At 38.6% G+C, this 18749-nt stretch overlaps 1 protein-coding gene and 1 long non-coding RNA gene across 2 annotated transcripts in view; one reads left to right on the top strand and one right to left on the bottom strand.

Moving 5' to 3' along the window:
- LOC114648847 (ADP-ribosylation factor 3) overlaps positions 1-18749 on the bottom strand; it is a 56189-nt gene that overhangs the window by 12504 nt on the left and 24936 nt on the right. The window contains exon 3 of the mRNA XM_028798121.2: positions 2246-2356. Within this exon, the coding sequence (XP_028653954.1) occupies positions 2246-2356 (111 nt within the window). The remainder of the gene's footprint in view (positions 1-2245; positions 2357-18749) is intronic.
- LOC127526925 (uncharacterized) overlaps positions 1-18749 on the top strand; it is a 77970-nt gene that overhangs the window by 5493 nt on the left and 53728 nt on the right. The gene's annotated exons all lie outside the window — the stretch shown is intronic.

Below are 18749 nucleotides of genomic sequence, written 5' to 3' on the forward strand. Positions count from 1 at the left end.
ACTTTTTCTACCTGTACACAGTGGCTAGCATAGATTAAAACACACACATATTGAACCTGCTTCAACTACATAATTTGCGTTATAATCTGAATGCTTGCAATCTTTTGTATAAAGCAGTGCTTCCTACCTTCTACCTTTACTGTTTACTGTTCTTGAGTACATGGTTCACTAATTAGCTGAAAGACTTCTCTTAAATTAATGATGAGAATTCTGGACAATGTACAGTTAGGTCCATAAATATTTGGACAGACACAACTTTTTTCTAATTTTGGTTCTGTACATTACCACAATGAATTTTAAATGAAACCACTCAGATGCAGTTGAAGTGCAGACTTTCAGCTTTAATTCAATGGGGTGAAGAAAACGATTGCATAAAAATGTGAGGCAACTAAAGAATTTTTTTAACACAATCCCTTCATTTCAGGGGATATAGCTTTCACATCTTTGTAGTTGTTTGAAATTAAGTTATTAAAAGTAATGAAGGGAAATGCCATCTATTTTGATTGTCTTTTTTAGAAAGACTTAAGTATCTAAATATTGCAGAAAATAAGCAAACTGTGTGATAGATACTCAGACATTTCATTAGCCACACCATGCCACTAATATAATCTCTCTCTCTATATCTATATCTCTTTGTATATGTATGTATATATTAAATATTATATATATATATTAAATATTATATATATATATATATATATATATATATATATATATATATATATATATATATATATATATATATATATATATATATATATATTATATATATATATATATACAGTCATATGAAAAAGTTTGGGAACCCCTCTTAATTCTTTGGATTTTTGTTTATCATTGGCTGAGCTTTCAAAGTAGCAACTTCCTTTTAATATATGACATGCCTTATGGAAACAGTAGTATTTCAGCATTGACATTAAGTTTATTGGATTAACAGAAAATATGCAATATGCATCATAACAAAATTAGACAGGTACATAAATTTGGGCTCCCCAACACACATTTTCATGGTAGCGGGACAGCAGGCGCGTGCACGTGCATTACTTTTCACGCTGACCGGGATTTATGTAGAGGAAGAACGTGGAAGATTTATGCATCTGGATTTTTTTGTACGAACATTTCCGCTTTTGTCCGTACGCCATGTTATAGTGTGAATACTACGCATGCGGTTATGCATGAGGCCCCAGGTGAAGAAGTAAGGAGATGAATAAAACACATAACATCCCATCAGGAGATGAAAATTGAGAGGAAAGCAAGCAAGGAAATATGTTAAGTAAAGAATCACAATCATAGAACAGTGGCCGCTGAGATAAACTAATACATAAAAACGAAGTTAAAACATAGATTAACAAGAGACTCTGTTTGTGGCGTGAGTGCAGTAAGGGCTTCTTTCTCATTACCCTGCAATACAGATGTTTTTTGTGCAAATTGCGCTGAATTGTAGAACGATGTACAGATACACCATCTGCAGCAAAAATGTTCTTGCATGTCTTTGGAGGTGACCTGTTGGTTGTCTGTAACCATTCTCACAATCCTGCGCATACGCCGCTCCTGTATTTTTCATGGCCTGCCAGACCTGGGTTTAACAGCAACTGTGCCTGTGGCCTTCCATTTCCTGATTACATTACTTACAGTTGAAACTGACAGTTTAAACCTCTGAGATAGCTTTTTGTAGCCTTCCACTAAACCAGGAGACTCAACAATCTTTGTTTTCAGATCTTTTGAGAGTTGCTTTGGGGATCCCATGCTGTCACTCTTCAAAGGAGAATCAAAGGGAAGCACAACTTGCAATTGACCACCTTACATAACTTTTCTCATGATTGGACACACCTGCCTATGAAGTTCAAGGCTTAATGAGCTAATCTAACCATTTTGGTGTTGCAAGTAATCAGTATTAAGCAGTTACATGCAATCAAATCAGCAAAATTACAATGGTACCCAAAATTTTGCACAGCCAGTTTTTCACATTTGATTTAATTTCATACAACTAAATACTGCTTCACTAAAACTCTTTGTTCAGAAAACACCCTAGTACTCAGATGTTCCTAGGAAATGAAAGACATACCACTGTTATCTTTTTTGTTGAAAGTAAATTATTACTCAGGCTGAGAGGGGTTCCCAAACTTTTTAATACGACTGTACATATAATATAAATACATAATTGTAAGGGTATACCACTAAAAATATTTATCATATGTTTAGTTATTTTTAACACCCTTAGGCCTTAAATCATCCTTCACATTACCTTGAGTGTTTTGGAAATAGTGTCTCCACAATGGGCGAATTTTGTCTTGGCCACCAACATCCCATACTGTAAAGCTGATATTCTTGTATTCAACAGTTTCCACATTAAAGCCTGTAGAACAAACACAGATAGATATCATACTGTTGAAGTGACATTTCTAATATTTCAGAGTTCAAGTGGCTCATCTAGCCTACTCATTTATTTATCATTAGCCCTTAATGTTATCCTACAATCACTACTTAAAAAAAAAAAAAACTAAACATTACTACTTTCATAATTCTGCAGAAATAATTCTGTCTGTGTTTGCTAACTATGGATACAAAAGTTTTCATTTCGTTATACACAAGAAACAGCATACCCAATAACTACTGTGCTAGAGCCAACACATACATCAGTGTAGACATACACACAAGTTCTTGTCTTCCAAAGGTGGTAACCATAGTTGAGTGCCTCCTCTTCTTCTGCTTTTAAAAAAAGTCATTCAGTGCCATGAAAAATATTTGCCTTTCCAGTTTTCCCTCCTTTACTGCAAAGTTTTCCAACTAAAAATTTTCAGCTGTAATTTAATATTAGTTAGAGAACAGCTGAGCGTACAGCACATTATTACTACTTTCACTTGATTGAATGAACAAAGTTAAGTAACACCAAACTGGCATTGTGTATACTGTATACTGAATATAGGAAGCAGGGATAAATGCTTTTTTAATCAAATGATTGTTAAATTTGTGTACCAAAATTTGTTTGTTACAATGGGAGTGGATTTGTTCACTTCCACGTCATCCTCTAGTGCTCATACCTGGTATTCCAAACTACATGGATGGACAGAGTATCTTACAGAATACAAAGCCACAATAGTGTGTAGGAGCAAAGGGAGTTCCATGCCATTCCACTTAAATGTTCTAATCCATGGTATCAACAACTAAATTTACTCCTGAGCCAAAAGAGAAGAGAAAGAATTTCAGCTGGAGGTGCTTCAACTATTAAATAATTTGTTGCTACTTTAGCACTGCTTGATTTTAACAATCTAAAGACTTTAATAATATAAAAAAAATGTATAATCAACATTGTGAAGGATGGCCCTTATAAGAGTTAAGTACTTGTTCCAGCTTACTTCTAATTTCAAAACAACTGTGGAAGTGCAGAACTCTGATATATTAGACTACTACTTGCAAATTCATACTGATGTCCCTACTCCAGCACACATTTCTTGTTGTGAGCATTAGCTACTACTTTTTGTCACTGTGCAAAGATTCAGTGTCCGAATTCCATACCCAGTACATATACTGTTTGCATGTTCTTCCTGTGTCTAGATTCATTTTCCTCCTACATCTACAAAAAGGTGTGCAGGTTAACAGAAAACTCTAAATTGGCCCCGGTATGAATGACAGAGATGGGGTTTGTGGCCGTGTTTTAGCAGGCCTTGTGAGGGAGTGGCATGCTATCCACTGGAGTAAGCAGACTGAAAATGTTACATTAAAAAGCACAATACACAGATACACCTTGAGGTAAGCAACAGTTCTATTCAGGAAAATCTTATGTAAATGAACCACCCTTACATATTCATCATACCCTACAAGTTTTGCCTATGCAAGTTAAATACTGTATAGTACATTATTATATCAGAGAAGATGTTTTAAGATGTTATTTCTGTCACTTACTGAAAAACCTGAGAAGTATTAAATAAAACCTCAATGGCGTAGCTAACTGGAACACTGTAGTGGTTGGTTAGTAGTGATTGACAATGGGCTTAGATGCTAGATGAAGCAAGAGATATTGCAAGAAGCAATATAAAGAGTAATAATTCTTTTAGCAATTGACTGATATGAAGCACAAGGCAAGACTAAAGACTGAAAGAAAAAAAAAAAAAAGAGAAGGAATGCACCATGTGAGCGCTGTATTGCTACAGAGCTTGCAGAATGGGTAATACAAAATTTTCATAATTGCGAATTTTTACTACTGAACTTGAAATATTTGCACAAGTATGAGATTATACAAGTCACATATTACATGCTGAGGTGAACCCGTAAGTTTTACTGATTTTAAGTAGTTTAAAAATACACTATGGATATATATTCATTTTTTTATTTAAACATAATATCAACATGATTTACAATTTCTCTACTAATAACATAAGTTCAAAAAGAATGAAAATGACAAATATGTAATTGGGAAAAGAATAAAAAAGATTTAACTTCAACCACAACATCCTTATGAACATTTTCCAAAACAGTAAAATCTGTAATTTCATACTTTAATTGCAAAGGTAATTTTGAACAAAAGAACTATTTGAAAAACTATTTAAACTTTAACAAGACTTTTGACCAGATCTATGAAACTATTCAGAGTAGTTACTGCCCAGCTGGAGACACCATAATATTCTGCAGTTAGTGTACTGCAAAATCTTTTTGATGCCCTCCAAATTAACAATTCACAGATGGTACATAAACTGATGGAGAATCCAGGCACACTGCATCTAAAGGGTTTGGGGTTAATTTTCCTTGTGATAAGTAGGTACGTGGGAGTTACATAAGGTTTAGTTGCAAAACTGAAAACTTGTTGAAATGAGTCGTTTACTGTTGATATATTTGCTCACCATTTTGATTCACAAACAAGAATCTGAATCTGTGACAGGTGGAGAAGGAATTGCAATCCCACACATTTTAAACAAAACACACTTGATTGCATCAAAAAGCAAAAAAAAATCCTCTTCAATAGATTAAAAACTTGTTTGATGAATTGATGGCAATTAAAAAAACCAAAAAACATTTTTTCTTGGCAGTATAGGGTATTTAATATAGCAGGATACAATACAGTATATTCATTTAAAGAGGAAGTCCCAAACTCTATCAGTAGCTAACTGTATTTAATAGTGTTTTTTGATAATCAGCTCCAATATTCAGGATTCAGGCTTGTCAAACTCAACATGAAACTGAACAGAGTTTAGAGGGCTAAGCTTAATTTTAAGGGAAAGAAAAGAAAAACAAGGGGCAAGGGTGGATGCACACAAAAATATATGAATGGAATACTGTACATCTTTTTCAACAATAAAATTTGGGGAAGGAGCCTGTTGCACAGATGGGACAATCTGTGCATCAGACAGCACTATTGCCACACATAGCTTGAAGATCAGTTCATTCCTAGCTTTGAATAGCAAACAGGAATTTGAATCTGTGAATGTGTGCTGTTACTGAGGAGTTACCATATTCTTCTGCTTTTATACTGAGCTCTAACTATTCCTTGTAATTTTAATCAACAATTCAAAAAATGTGTGTATTGTCACAAAGTCAACCTATCCTGTTTCTTAATGCACTCAAAACAATTTCGGGTTAAGAATTCATAACATTATAAACTTCAATTTTCAAAAATCTTCAGAAACCAATAAATTGTTGTTAACAATTACAAGTACATGATTTAAGAAATCAATCAACCAGTTGTCTTCCTGAAGTCTAAATTAAGCTGTATAGTGAAAACTACACTGTTACAACCATGTGATGGGACACCCCCTGCTACTGGTTACAGATATGGCAGTCTAATAGCAAAATAGCTCTAAACTCCTTCTTGTAACAGTGAGTACTTGGACAATGTCACTGTGCAGAAAACTAGAAAGACCCTATCATGTTTGTTCTTTTAGACAAGTTAGATGCTGCTTCAAATTGTTTCAGAAATGTCATTTTATACCAAAATAAAACCATGCTGCCTTGATTTACTTGGATCAATGAGATTCATTTTTCTTTAAGAAATTTTCTTCCAGTTATGATAAATCTCATATTAATTTTGCATTTACACTGGGCTATCAGAAAACTGTGTAAAGATTAGAAATGAAAGTATGTATCTACAGTCATTTCTCCTCCCTGTCTGAGTAAATCATTGAAAGTGTGTTAGAAGGGTGAAACTTATCTATGCTGGAGGAGACGTATTTACAGGTGCACTGACTTGCCTTTTTCACCAGACCAGACTAAACCTTGTAAAGCATATTAAAGCATTCCGTAAGAAGGTGGGCCACTGTTTGTTAACAAACATAGATTGTATATGATGCAGTCCTGTTTTTCAAAATGTTTATGTTGATGTCCATCTGAGTGCAGTCAAAAACAATTTGAAATCTTAATTTTTTAATGTCTGTAACAAAGATGACCAAATAGTACTTGTATCAAAATTCCAAAAATCAAACACATTAACAATTTAATTTTGCTTTATACGAGGGCAATCCCAAAGGTAAAGTCTCCAAAGCGGTGGGGACGCAGAGAAACTGTCCGTACGGCTGTTGGCCATACTGTTGTGATTGGTGCTTCCTCTACTCCCAAACAAGCATGCGCGGCTTCGCTGGGATGCTCAATCTTGGCTTGGCAGCCCTTGAAAATGGAGCTCCCGTTGAATGCTATCGTCAATTTCCGATGAGACAGTCGCGAAGGTTGAGGAAAACATGCGTAAAGATCGGTGGATCACTCTGGATGCTCTCTGCACCCAGTGACTACCACCTGTTCCCAAAGTTGAAAGAACATTTGTCCGGAAGGTGATTCTGCTCCGACAAAGAGGTGAAAGATGAGGTTCAATGCTTCCTGAAGGACATGCGCGGCGAGCTGGTATGACATGGGCATTCTAAAACTACCACAGCGTCTACAAAAATGCATCAACTGAAATGGCGATTATGTAGAAAAATTAATAATTCTTTAACCTTTAAAATGATGTAAATATTATAGAAAATAAACGGTTGTTTGTATTTCTAAACCAACAGGAGACCTTACTTTTGGGATTGCTCTCATAAGTTTAATTCCCTTCAAAATCGTAGTCTTCACAGAATATGTAAAACAAAAAAGGAAAGTCTATGCACATGAGGGAAGTGAAACCGAAATGAAACTAACAAAAGCATTTCAAGGTCCTGGAGTGGCCTAGCCAGTCTCCAGATCTCAACCCCATAGAAAATCTTTGGAGGGAGTTGAAAGTCCGTGTTGCCCAGCGACAGCCCCAAAACATCACTGCTCTAGAGGAGATCTGCATGGAGGAATGGGCCAAAATACCAGCAACAGTGTGTGAAAACCTTGTAAAGACTTACAGAAAATGTTTGACCTCTGTCATTGCCAACAAAGGGTATATAAAAAGTATTGCAATGAACTTTTGTTATTGACCAAATACTTATTTTCCACCATAATTTGCAAATAAATTCTTTAAAAATCAGACAATGTGATTTTCGGGATTTTTTTTCTCATTTTGTCTCTCATAGTTGAGGTATACCTATGATGAAAATTACAGGCCTCTCTTTTTAAGTGGGAGAACTTGCACAATTAATTGGTGGCTGACTAAGTACTTTTTTGCCCCACTGTACATACTAAATGTTATTTTGTGTTTTAAAAAATGTGAGTTTGTAAAACACTTCAGTGTGATAAAATTTGAAACATGAGGAGTGTATAAATAAATGGATTCACTAAAAGAAAGAAATTGTCTCAAAAGTATTTCAGTATATCTGTCTGACTGATGTTGCTTGTTCAATTGTCCATATCCATATTACTAACTGAGAATGCTAAACCGGATGGACGCAGGGACATCCGGCCATGGGCCGTGGCCACAAAAGACGTACTGCGCAGGCGCCCCTCAAACCCCCCCCCCCCCCCCCCCCCCCCCAAGCAACGGAAACCGGCCGGATGGAATGCAACGTAAACGCAAGAAGCCATTGCACACGAAACGGGACACACACAAAGAAGAGGATTGAGACCCACGACACCCAAAGCCCCCCTCCAGTAACTGAAATAAGAAATGAGGCCACGTGCCCCTAGAACCCCAAAAACAAAGGAGTCACACGCAGGCACACATAGCACACGAAATGGTTCGCACACAAAAAGGACGATTCAGCCCCACGACACACAAACACCCCTTCCACTAACAGAAATAAAAACTCAGGCAACAAGCCCCCAGCACACAAAAAAAAACAAGCCGCGAGCGCCACACAAAGCCCATTGGACACGAAACGGGACAGACTACGGACATAGCACGCGAAACATACACAAAAAGGACGATTCAGACCCACGACCACACTAACGATTGCGCCAGTTAGCTGACAACGCTTTCAATAATAAGTCCACTTTTCATGAAAGTTCATTGGGATTAATGAATGTCATTTGCAATCATTGTCATTCACTTAACTTCCCTGAAGAAACAAATGGCAATACAAGTTATGAATTTACACGTTGTTGTCAAAAGGGTCAAATTACACTGCCTCCTTTACATTCATATCCTACATATCTACAGAAGCTTCTAACTAACGAAGTACCTGAAAGTAAAAACTTTATGAACTGCATTACATTCTACAATAGTTCATTTGATTTTGCATCTACCGGAGTAAGTATCAGGTCACCAAAAGGCTATGACCCATACTGCTTTCGCGTATGTGGACAAATATTACATCGCATTGGAACAGTGCACCCTGAAACAAATCAAGAACGCAAATATGCACAAATCACGTCGGCACCTACAAAGCGCTTCTGAAACCGCGGAAGACAAAATGTCTCGGCTCCAAAAACACATGTCACTCCTTATTCCAAATACCGGTCCCAATCACAGAAACATCAGTATCCACTATGACAATGCACAGTAACAATGCACGTAACATCCGTCTTGCCACACTATTAATTATAGATGAATGTACAATGGCATCCACTCACTTACTCAACACCATTGATAAACTTCTACAAACGTTGATGAATAATAATATTCCCTTTGCGGGAAAGGTACTTTTATTAGGAAGAGATTTTAGACAGTGCTTAACTATTACTCCACTTACAATGCGCTCAGCTATTGTTCAGTCCACCTTAAAATACGCGGACAATTGGCATTGCATTGATGAATAATAATATTCCCTTTGGAGGAAAGGTACTTTTATTAGGAGTAGATTTTAGACAGTGCTTACCTATTGCTCCACATGCCATGCGCTCAGCTATTATTCAGTCCACCTTAAAATACGTGACGACGTCATACATACACAACAAGAGACCGAACTACAATACATATACAGGCGCGAGACCTGATTGGTGATAATACGAAGAAGCGAACAGTCCGCATATTAACAGTGAGTTCGATCCTACTTATTACTTATCCATATTCCTAACGATAAACATCAAACAAATCACCAATTCACGATCACGGATACAAAACTAGACGGCTCGAGTAACGGGACCACAAACACGAACCCGCATCAAAAAAAAAAAAACTTCACCTCGGCGCGCTTCTAAAACCGCGGAACAAAAAATGTTACGCTAACAATTGGCATTGCTTTCTAAAGATACACTTGGTACAAAACATGCGATTTCCAGATCCCGAATATAACAATTGGTTATTACAACTAGAACATTGTACACTCACCAATACAGATGGACTTCACCCAGATATTATAACAATTCCTCAACCCTTCATCTGCGACGACTTACTTACAGAGATATTTGGAACAGCGGTCTCATTAGACCAAATGCCCCTTTTAACACAACGAAGTATATTATGTCCAAAAAATATTACTGTTGATCACATTAATAACCAGGTCATTTCATTACTTCCTGGAGAGTCACACCTCTTTCTAAGCTCTGACAAAGTTGACTCTGATGACGACAATGACCATCTTCATTTCCCCTTAGCATATTTGAACACTATTAACCCAGCCGGATTACCACAACACAGTCTTAGCCTTAAAAACAGAACAATACTCATGCTATTAAGAAACCTTAACACTAAATAGGGTTTATGCAATGGTACACGTTTAGTCGTCTACACCATAACACACAATGTTATTCAAGCAACAGTTCTTACAGGATCACATGCTAACAATACTGTTCTAATTCTTAGAATTGACCTTACAAGTTCTGACCTGGAATTACCTTTTACACTTTAACGGAAACAATTCCACCTTTAACCTGCCTTTGCCATGACCATCAACAAATCACAAGGACAAACCATGCACAAGGTTGGCATCTACCTATCTGAGCCCGTTTTTGTACATGGACAACTTTATGTGGCCTTCTCACAACTTCGACGTTCATCTGACGTTAAAGTTAAGGTCATAAATGTTCCATGCCAAGGAAAACTCATTCAAGGACAAGACACCATCTTTACTACTAATGTTGTTTACAAAGAAATTTTCCAATAAACCTTTACACTGTGCCAAACACTTTATTGTTTGCTTCCTATCTGCGTCATCTACACCTTCACACTATGCTATATCTCATTCATACATCACGCTCTTTGTAATTTCCCAACACCAGGGGTTGGCGAGCGAAGCGAGCAAGGGGCGGAGCCCCCTAGTTAAAAAACTAAATGAGTTGGGAACCTGTTTTAGTATTCTACCATTCTGAGACAAAAAAATTGCGTAAAATGAACAACCATCCCATCTCTGACTGGCAGAAAGGGAACATGGTTTATTTAAAAATAAAAAAAAAAACTCAGGACGCAGACAGTATTTGATCAAGCAGAAAGCATGTGGTATAGCAGGTCTGCGGCTCAAAAAGAGTGGCCATTTTAATTAATAAATAAATAATGAACGCGCTCTTGTTGGGGAGTGGAGCAGGTGTGAGCGATCTGCTGGGAAGACACCCCATCTCTGGGTTGGTGCAAAGTAGTCAGCCGTCTGTACGTTGCTTGCCGGCATGTGTGGGCAGTCTGATTGCCTTATTATTAGCCTGGGGCGGCGATCGCACCTGCAACCACTTCCCCAGCCTATAAAGGGTAGCCGGAGTCAAAAAAAGGAAAAATGAAACAAAGGAATAATGATCGGAGAGAAAGGCAGGAGCAGTGATGAGCCGGAGCTTAGGGAATAAGCAGGCGGACGGGAATGGTGTTTCAGGAGGTAGCGCGTGGCCGGCGCTCAGAAGGGGACACGAGGGTCATTCGTGCTGTTTAAACAAAGAAATCTGCTTTTTACATTGCAATTCAAGATTGCATCAAGTGATTTTTGATTAAAGTCACTCATATACATGTAGAACTATTTTAGCATATACCTGCTTGGCTTGATAAAAAAGTTAATAAATGTACAGCAATGTGTCATGTTGCCTGAAAATGTTTAAAAACAATATAGCAGAGAATCAAAAGGTGGTGTCAATTAGATGGAGTAATAATACAAACACGGATTTTTGCTACAAATGCCTTTCTAGCATATGAGCTGGCTCTCTTTTTTATTCAAAAAATCTTACCAGTTTTTGAATTATCACCATTTGTAGTACAATATCTGGTGTTTCAGGTATTATAAAATCAGTAGTGATTCTCCGATCAATCAACTCAATCAGCAGATATTCACTAGAAAAGACTTGAACAGTAAATTCTCAATCACAAGAAACTTTTTTCAGCATCAGCTTTTGGAAGCTATACAGTAATTTAGTTGCACTGCTCCTTAGGTCGTAGGTATGGTAGTAGTTGAGCCAGCGAATGTATATCTTTTTTTGTTGCAAACTTCACGTAAAGAAAGTGTAGCAAGGCAGATTTTAATAGAGAGAAAGAAGACAGAATATCAGTTTTTACAGTAAAGTAACTGGAGTAATAATCTGAGAACAACAAATTGGAGGAGTCATCCTGTTCAAATAGACAGAAAGAAATCTACATTAATTAATCCAGAACTTTTTATTTTGTCCTTGTATTAAAATGGACACTACTTGACAAAGTTTGGACAAGTGAAAGGGCTATTGTTAAGTACAGCAGTCCACATTTTCAATGAAAAAAAAGAAAACATAAGGAAGAATTTGAAATTACGTCTTAGTAAACAATACAGAAATTTAAGTCTATTTACTTGTAAACCTGTAAATGTGTCGTTGATAAACATTTGTTCTAAAATGACCCATATCATGAAATTAATCCAGTTTTCAGTACAGTTCATGCACAGATGTGTTAAATACACATACACATGGAAAGGAACTCCCTGGCCATCGGACCTTACTTTTATTCTATGTTAATTAGTGTTCCCTTATTTTAATTCTTATTTATTTTGTCTTTTTTCTCTTTCTTCATCATGTAAAGCACTTTGAGCTACATTGTTTGTATGAAAATGTGCTATATAAATAAATGATGTTGTTGCAAGAGATTAGAGTTAGATTTGTGGCTGATTTTGAAGGACTGTACTGTGGTGTTCACTATTTGTTCACGTGTCATACAGTGTAAATTTGGTAAGAAATAAGAATTGCATAATAAAATGGTAGTTCATATTTAATTATACCTCAAGAATTAGGAATGTCTAGCTAGTACACTGTTGAAATAAACCCTAATAAATATTGTAAATGTATATTTTAACAGCAAAAAAGCTGTACTGCAATTCATGATTAAAATCTACATGTACATGTATATTAATTTTTAAGTAGAGTTTAACTACCAATATTAATTAACTGAGTCTATGTGTCAGAATATATATACATTTTTGCTAGACAACTAGTAAAAATTACTATTTTTTAAAATAAGGTTTGTTTTACAAAAGTACTTCAAAGAAGAAATAAAACAATGTGCCAGTTTGTAATTATGAGATGCATTTAATTTCCTTTTTTGCCATATTATGGATAAATATTTTCTGTACATATTTTATTTGTTACAAATATGTGTATTTTAAGGGAATTTTATTTATTTTAGTATTTTTATGGTCACTGAACAATAAAGCTACAGAATTGCATTTTGTTAATAAAAAACGAACAGGTAACACCTGTAATCTAGTTTAATTATAAAAACACTACCTGTATAAGCCCGTGTGCTCCTAGAAACCATGGATTCTGGCACTTCAATCAATCGTATCGGTTGTGTATTAGCGGCTCCTCATTGGTTTCATTTTTCCGACGTGCTCGCCTCCATTGTCTGTCAGTGATTAAGCAAGTTTTTCTCTCCTCAGAGATTTAATTTTGCCGATATGCTTGCCTCGCTTGTGTATCAGCGGCAGTGGTTTCACTTTGGCGACAGACTTGCTTTCTTTGCACCACATGCTGTAGCCTCACACTTCCAGGCTGCCCCGCACTTCTGGGCTGACAGACACACACTTCCACTCATAGACGTTTATATACTCTATATGATTAACACTTTAATGTACAACATAATGCTTCTATGCAAATGGTTATGCAAACAGTGTAAAAAGAAGAAGAAAAAAAAAATCAGTGTCAGAATTGGCCAATTCAGTAACATGAAATTGGTGATTGGTATCAGCCCAAAAAAACCCTGAATGGACAGCACGTCCCTAAAAATCAGTTAACAGCACTGTTGTAATTTTAAAATAGTACACCATTTGTTTTTGAAAATACTGTATGTGATTTGGTCAAAGGGCAGGACGGTGGCGCAGTGGGTAGCGCTGTTGCCTCGCAGTTAGGAGACCCGGGTTCGCTTCCCGGGTCCTCCCTGGGTGGAGTTTGCATGTTCTCCCCGTGTCTGCGTGGGCTTCCTCCCACAGTCCAAAGACATGCAGGTTAGGTGCATTGGCGATTCTAAATTGTGCTTGGTTTGTGTGTGGGTGTGAGCGCCCTGCTCGGGGTTTGTTTCCTGTCTTGCGCCCTGTGTTGGCTGGGATTGGCTCCAGCAGACCCCCATGACCCTGTAGTTAGGATATAACGGGTTGGATAATGGATGGATAGATTTGGTCAAATAACATAAAACCCGACAAGACCTTACTCAATATGAGTACAGCAGATTTGCCCCATGTCAATATGTTGTTAAATAAAAATACAAACCATACAGTTAAACAACAGCGACAGCAGAGATGCTGACTACTGGAATATTATGTACTTATACGACAGAACTTATTATTCTCTTAGGCCTGCCCGGAACTGTCAATAAGAATTAAACTGCTTTGTGTTCGGATTCAGTGGGTTGGAAAATGGATAGATGCTTTGTGACAGCATCATTCATGGTTGGAAAACAACGCTTCTTTTATATCTGTATCTTGGTTTGATAATATGAGTAACTCATTTTAATTTACAAACATGGTGAAAATATTTTAATAATACACTTTGATTTCTCTTGTAATTCTGTGTCACCAGTGAAACATTTCAGATCTTATATTTCTTCACACTGTGCTATCACATTTTCTCTATTTATATTATGGTGTAGTCTGATAAAGACGTGTTTAGTTCTGTTTCCATTATCTGCAAATAAATGATCAGATACCAATATAAGCTCATATGCCCATATCTGGCATGAGGTCATACTGGCGTTTCCTGCACATGCCTTCAGATGCACCCTCATATTCATCATGTATGCAGCTGACAAAACCTGTCATCTCATCTGTAAGTGCAGACTTCAGTGGGGATCACTGCATAAGCTGAACTAACACAAATTAAAGATGATCATTTTCAAGCACTTTTCGCAACCTCTCACATTCTAATTTCAAGGTTAGAGAAAGGCCAGAGAATGATGCATGTGCCTTTATGGTCAAAACTGAATTAATGTGGCTCTGGTATGGTAATCAGAACATTACATTTTATTAATTCATAGCAAGTGATTAATACTAGCTAAGACTTATGTCTCTTGCATTGATTATTACACAATTCCGTTTATATTTCATGTTTCTGTTTACAAATAGTCTCTTATATACTATTTAAGAGTATGGCTGTATAGCTTCATCAAGTAGGTCTGAGCCTGCTACCTGCAGTTAGGATTTCACTTTAATCTCATTATGATCATTCAACCACTGCACCCAAAAAAAAGTAAATCCTTACTGCACTTAAGCTGTGCTCAAAATCAGATAACGCCAACATATATGAGTAATCTTCCAGGTATGTTAACATGTAACCCTAAGGCCAGGTTTATACTTCACGCGACGTGACACATGCTGCAGCAGACGCTCCTGCTACGCAAGCGTTGTAGTGTTTATACTTGCACGCATACTTTGCGTACATCTGGAGGAATCCACCAGGTGGCAGTGCGAGATATTATCACAGTGAGAACAGGTTCGGCTTCGCTGTGTGGTGAATTGCCTAGAACACCCATTAAATTCCGATGACACCTTACCGCAATATCTCTGAAAAGGATGTTTGTTGATTAAATCCAGGGATGTATCCATTTCAGTAAGCATTGGGCACAAGTGAGAAACAATCCCTGGACGAGGCCTCGGCTCATCACAAGGTGAATACAAGCACACACATACACTCGCGTCATTTTAGCATCACCAAATCCCCAAATCTGCATATCTTTGGAAGGAAACTGGAGAACACTGACGAAACCCAGCAGGAAAACATGCAAACTCCAGGCAGGGACGTGACTCCCTGCGAGACAGCAGCGTTAACGCTCCGCCACTGTGTCACCCCCATGTGTGTAATTATTAACAGTATTCATTATTTAAACCAAATTACCAATTTATCTGTAAAATGTAATATACATACTTTAATGCTTTTCATCATGAAAGTGCTATCAAGTATAAATCTAAGGATTCTAAATGTGCAGAGTTGGAATACCATTCATTTAATGTGCTCAGTGTGGCGATCCGCTGCTGTCAGGAGCAGAGAAAGCCGTAGAAAAAAAGATGGCACAGAAGAGGGTATGTGAGACTTTTAAAACGTATCGTGTCATTACGATCGGGAATATGCGACGCTTGAATATAAAAGCACCATGAATACATCTGTATGTCGGCATTTTGCTTCACCACATCGAACCATTTATCAAATATCAAAGCGCGCACACTTATCTCGTAGGATCCGCAAAGCAGCTTTCTGTCACATGTAGATAGTAAACAGAGACTCTGATGTCACATTCCAACTTTTAGCACACTGCGCTCCCCGACTTTTTGCTGGTACTGCAACTCGCACACGCGTCGCATTAATTTCTGAGGACCTGCTCAGAGGACGCATCAAATGAACGCTCAGAACGAGTGGCAGCCATGATGCGGGCGTGTACGCGTTCCGAGCGTGAAGTATAAACGGGCCCTAACAGTAAGGGTTTTTGTTAATTTTTAGGTAGCACTGGTGGCAGCATAGTGGGGCACTAGTTCTCCTAGGTTTTAATGTTGATTGTAGCCTGCATGGAATCTGAATTTTCTCCCAATGTCTGTAAGCTGTCTATCAGGTGAAACTGGGCTAGTCTATTTATGATTGCCTGGCACCCTCAACATGGCTGTCTTCCAGCTTGTGCACAAAGCCCAAAGTGTTTATTTTTGCACGCTTCAAGATATCAATTAGAGTTAGTTTTATTTTAGCCAGTACAGTCATTCCCATCTATAGGTACAAGTATTTATAAACCATTTAGTAAAGATATTCACTAATTTTTAGGGGAATATCTGCGTATGGGCACCACAGTGGATGATCTACATAATAGTATGCTTCAACTCTTCGGGCCATTAGATCTTGAATGTGTTCTAAAGATGTTAATTTAGCAGCAAGAATTTTTTCTTCTATTACTGCTTCTATTACACTGGCCCTTTCCAGCAAACAGTTAAAACAGTAGGGAATGAAACTGAAATTTACATCACCAGTTTCCACCTTACCAAAATTGGTAGACATTGTAGTTCCAGTAAGAACAGTACGCTGCTATGCTAACAACAAGCCATGGATTACAAGTGACATCAAGGGCCTTTTGAACCAGAAAAAAAGGGCTTTTAAAGGCGGTGATCAGCATGAGCTCAAGCAGGTGCAGAAGGAACTCCGAGTCCAGCTCTGGGAGGTGAAGGAGCAGTACAGGAGAAAGCTGGAGCAAAAGTTGCAGAATAATAGCATGAAGGAAATGTGGGATGGGATGAAGATCATCACTGGCTGCAGTTCAAAGCGGGATGCCACCATCGAGAGAGACGTGGAGAGACCAAACCTGATGAACAACTTCTTTAACAGGTTTGACCACCCTAACCCACTCTCACCTCAGAGTACTGCACCCTCCACCCATCCTTCTGCTGATACCAGAATAGGAGAGAGTTTTCCCCCACCCACAATTATTGCAGCCCAGGTAAGCAGAGAGCTGAGGAGACTTCGGGCCAGCAAAGCAGTGGGTCCAGATGGAGTATCGCCATGACTGCTGAAGGCCTGTGTGTTGGAGCAGGGGAGTCCTCTACAGCGCATCTTCAACCTGAGCCTGGAACAGGGGAGAGTCCTGAAGATTTGGAAAACAACTTGCATCACCCCAGTCCCAAAGGTATCACGTCCTGGTGAGCTGAATGACTTACGGCCTGTCGCTCTGACGTCACTTGTGATGAAGACCATGGAGCGGCTGCTGCTTCACCACCTGAGGCCACAGGTCTGCCACGCCCTCGACCCTCTGCAGTTCACATACCAGGAGAAGGTGGGAACGGAGGATGCCATCATCTATATGCTACACCGATCCCTCTCCCACTTGGACTGAGGCAGTGGTGCTGTAAGAATTATGTTTCTGGAATTCTCTTGCGCCTTCAACACCATCCAACCTCGGCTCCTTAGTGACAAGCTGACAGCAATGGGAGTAGATTCATACCTGGTGGCATGGATCACGTCGACAATCTTACAGAACGACCTCAGTTTGTGCGTCTCGGGAACTGCAGGTCTGACATTGTGGTCAGCAGCACAGGAGCGCAGCTGGGGACTGTGCTTTCTCCGGTCCTGTCCAGCCTATATACATCGGACTTCCAATACAACTCGGAGTCCTGCCACATGCAAAAGTTCGCTGACAACACGGCTATCGTGGGCTGCATCAGGAGTGGGCAGGAGGAGGAGTATAGGAACCTAATCAAGGACTTTGTTAAACGGTGCGGCTCAAACCACCTACACCTGAACACCAGCAAAACCAAGGAGCTGGTGATGGATGTTAGGAGGCCCAGACCCCTCATGGACCCCGTGATTATCAGAGCTGACTGTGTGCAGAGGGTACAGACCTATAAATACCTGGGAGTGCAGCTGGATGATAAATTGGACTGGACTGCCAATATTGATGCTCTGTGCAAGACAGGACAGAGCTGACTATACTTCCTTAGAAGGCTGGCGTCCTTCAACATCTGCAGTAAGATGCTGCAGATGTTCTATCAGACGGTTGTGGTGAGCGCCCTCTTCTATGCGGTAGTGTGCTGGGGAAGCAGCATAAAGAAGAGGGACACCTCACGCCTGGACAAACTGGTAAGGAAGACAGACTCTATTGTAGGCACGGAGCTGGACAGTTTGACATCCGTGGCAGAGTGACGGGCGCTGAGCAGGCTCCTGTCAATCGTGGAGAATCCACTGCATCCACTGAACAGTATCATCTCCAGACAGAAGAGCAGCTTCAGTGACAGACTTGCTGTCAATGTCCTGCTCCACTGACAGACTGAGGAGATCGTTCCTCCCCCACACTATGCGACTCTTCAAATCCACCCAGGGGGGTAAACGTTAACCCTATACAAGATTATTGTCTATTATACCTGCCTTGCACTCTCCACCTTGCATTGTATTTCAAAAGTTAAGTGCTTAGTAGGGAAGTATGCATGACTAATACTGAGGAAAATTCAAACAGTGAACAGTGTTTCAAAAAATAAATAAATGAAAACTTTTATATAACTAATGCTTTATATAAACTGCTGCAGAAATATTGGGTAATGCATGCATAAATGATAAACACTCTTTTCCTTCCTCATCTGTCATTATGTATG

Source organism: Erpetoichthys calabaricus, chromosome 3, assembly GCF_900747795.2.
Source record: "Erpetoichthys calabaricus chromosome 3, fErpCal1.3, whole genome shotgun sequence".
Lineage (NCBI taxonomy): Eukaryota > Metazoa > Chordata > Cladistia > Polypteriformes > Polypteridae > Erpetoichthys > Erpetoichthys calabaricus.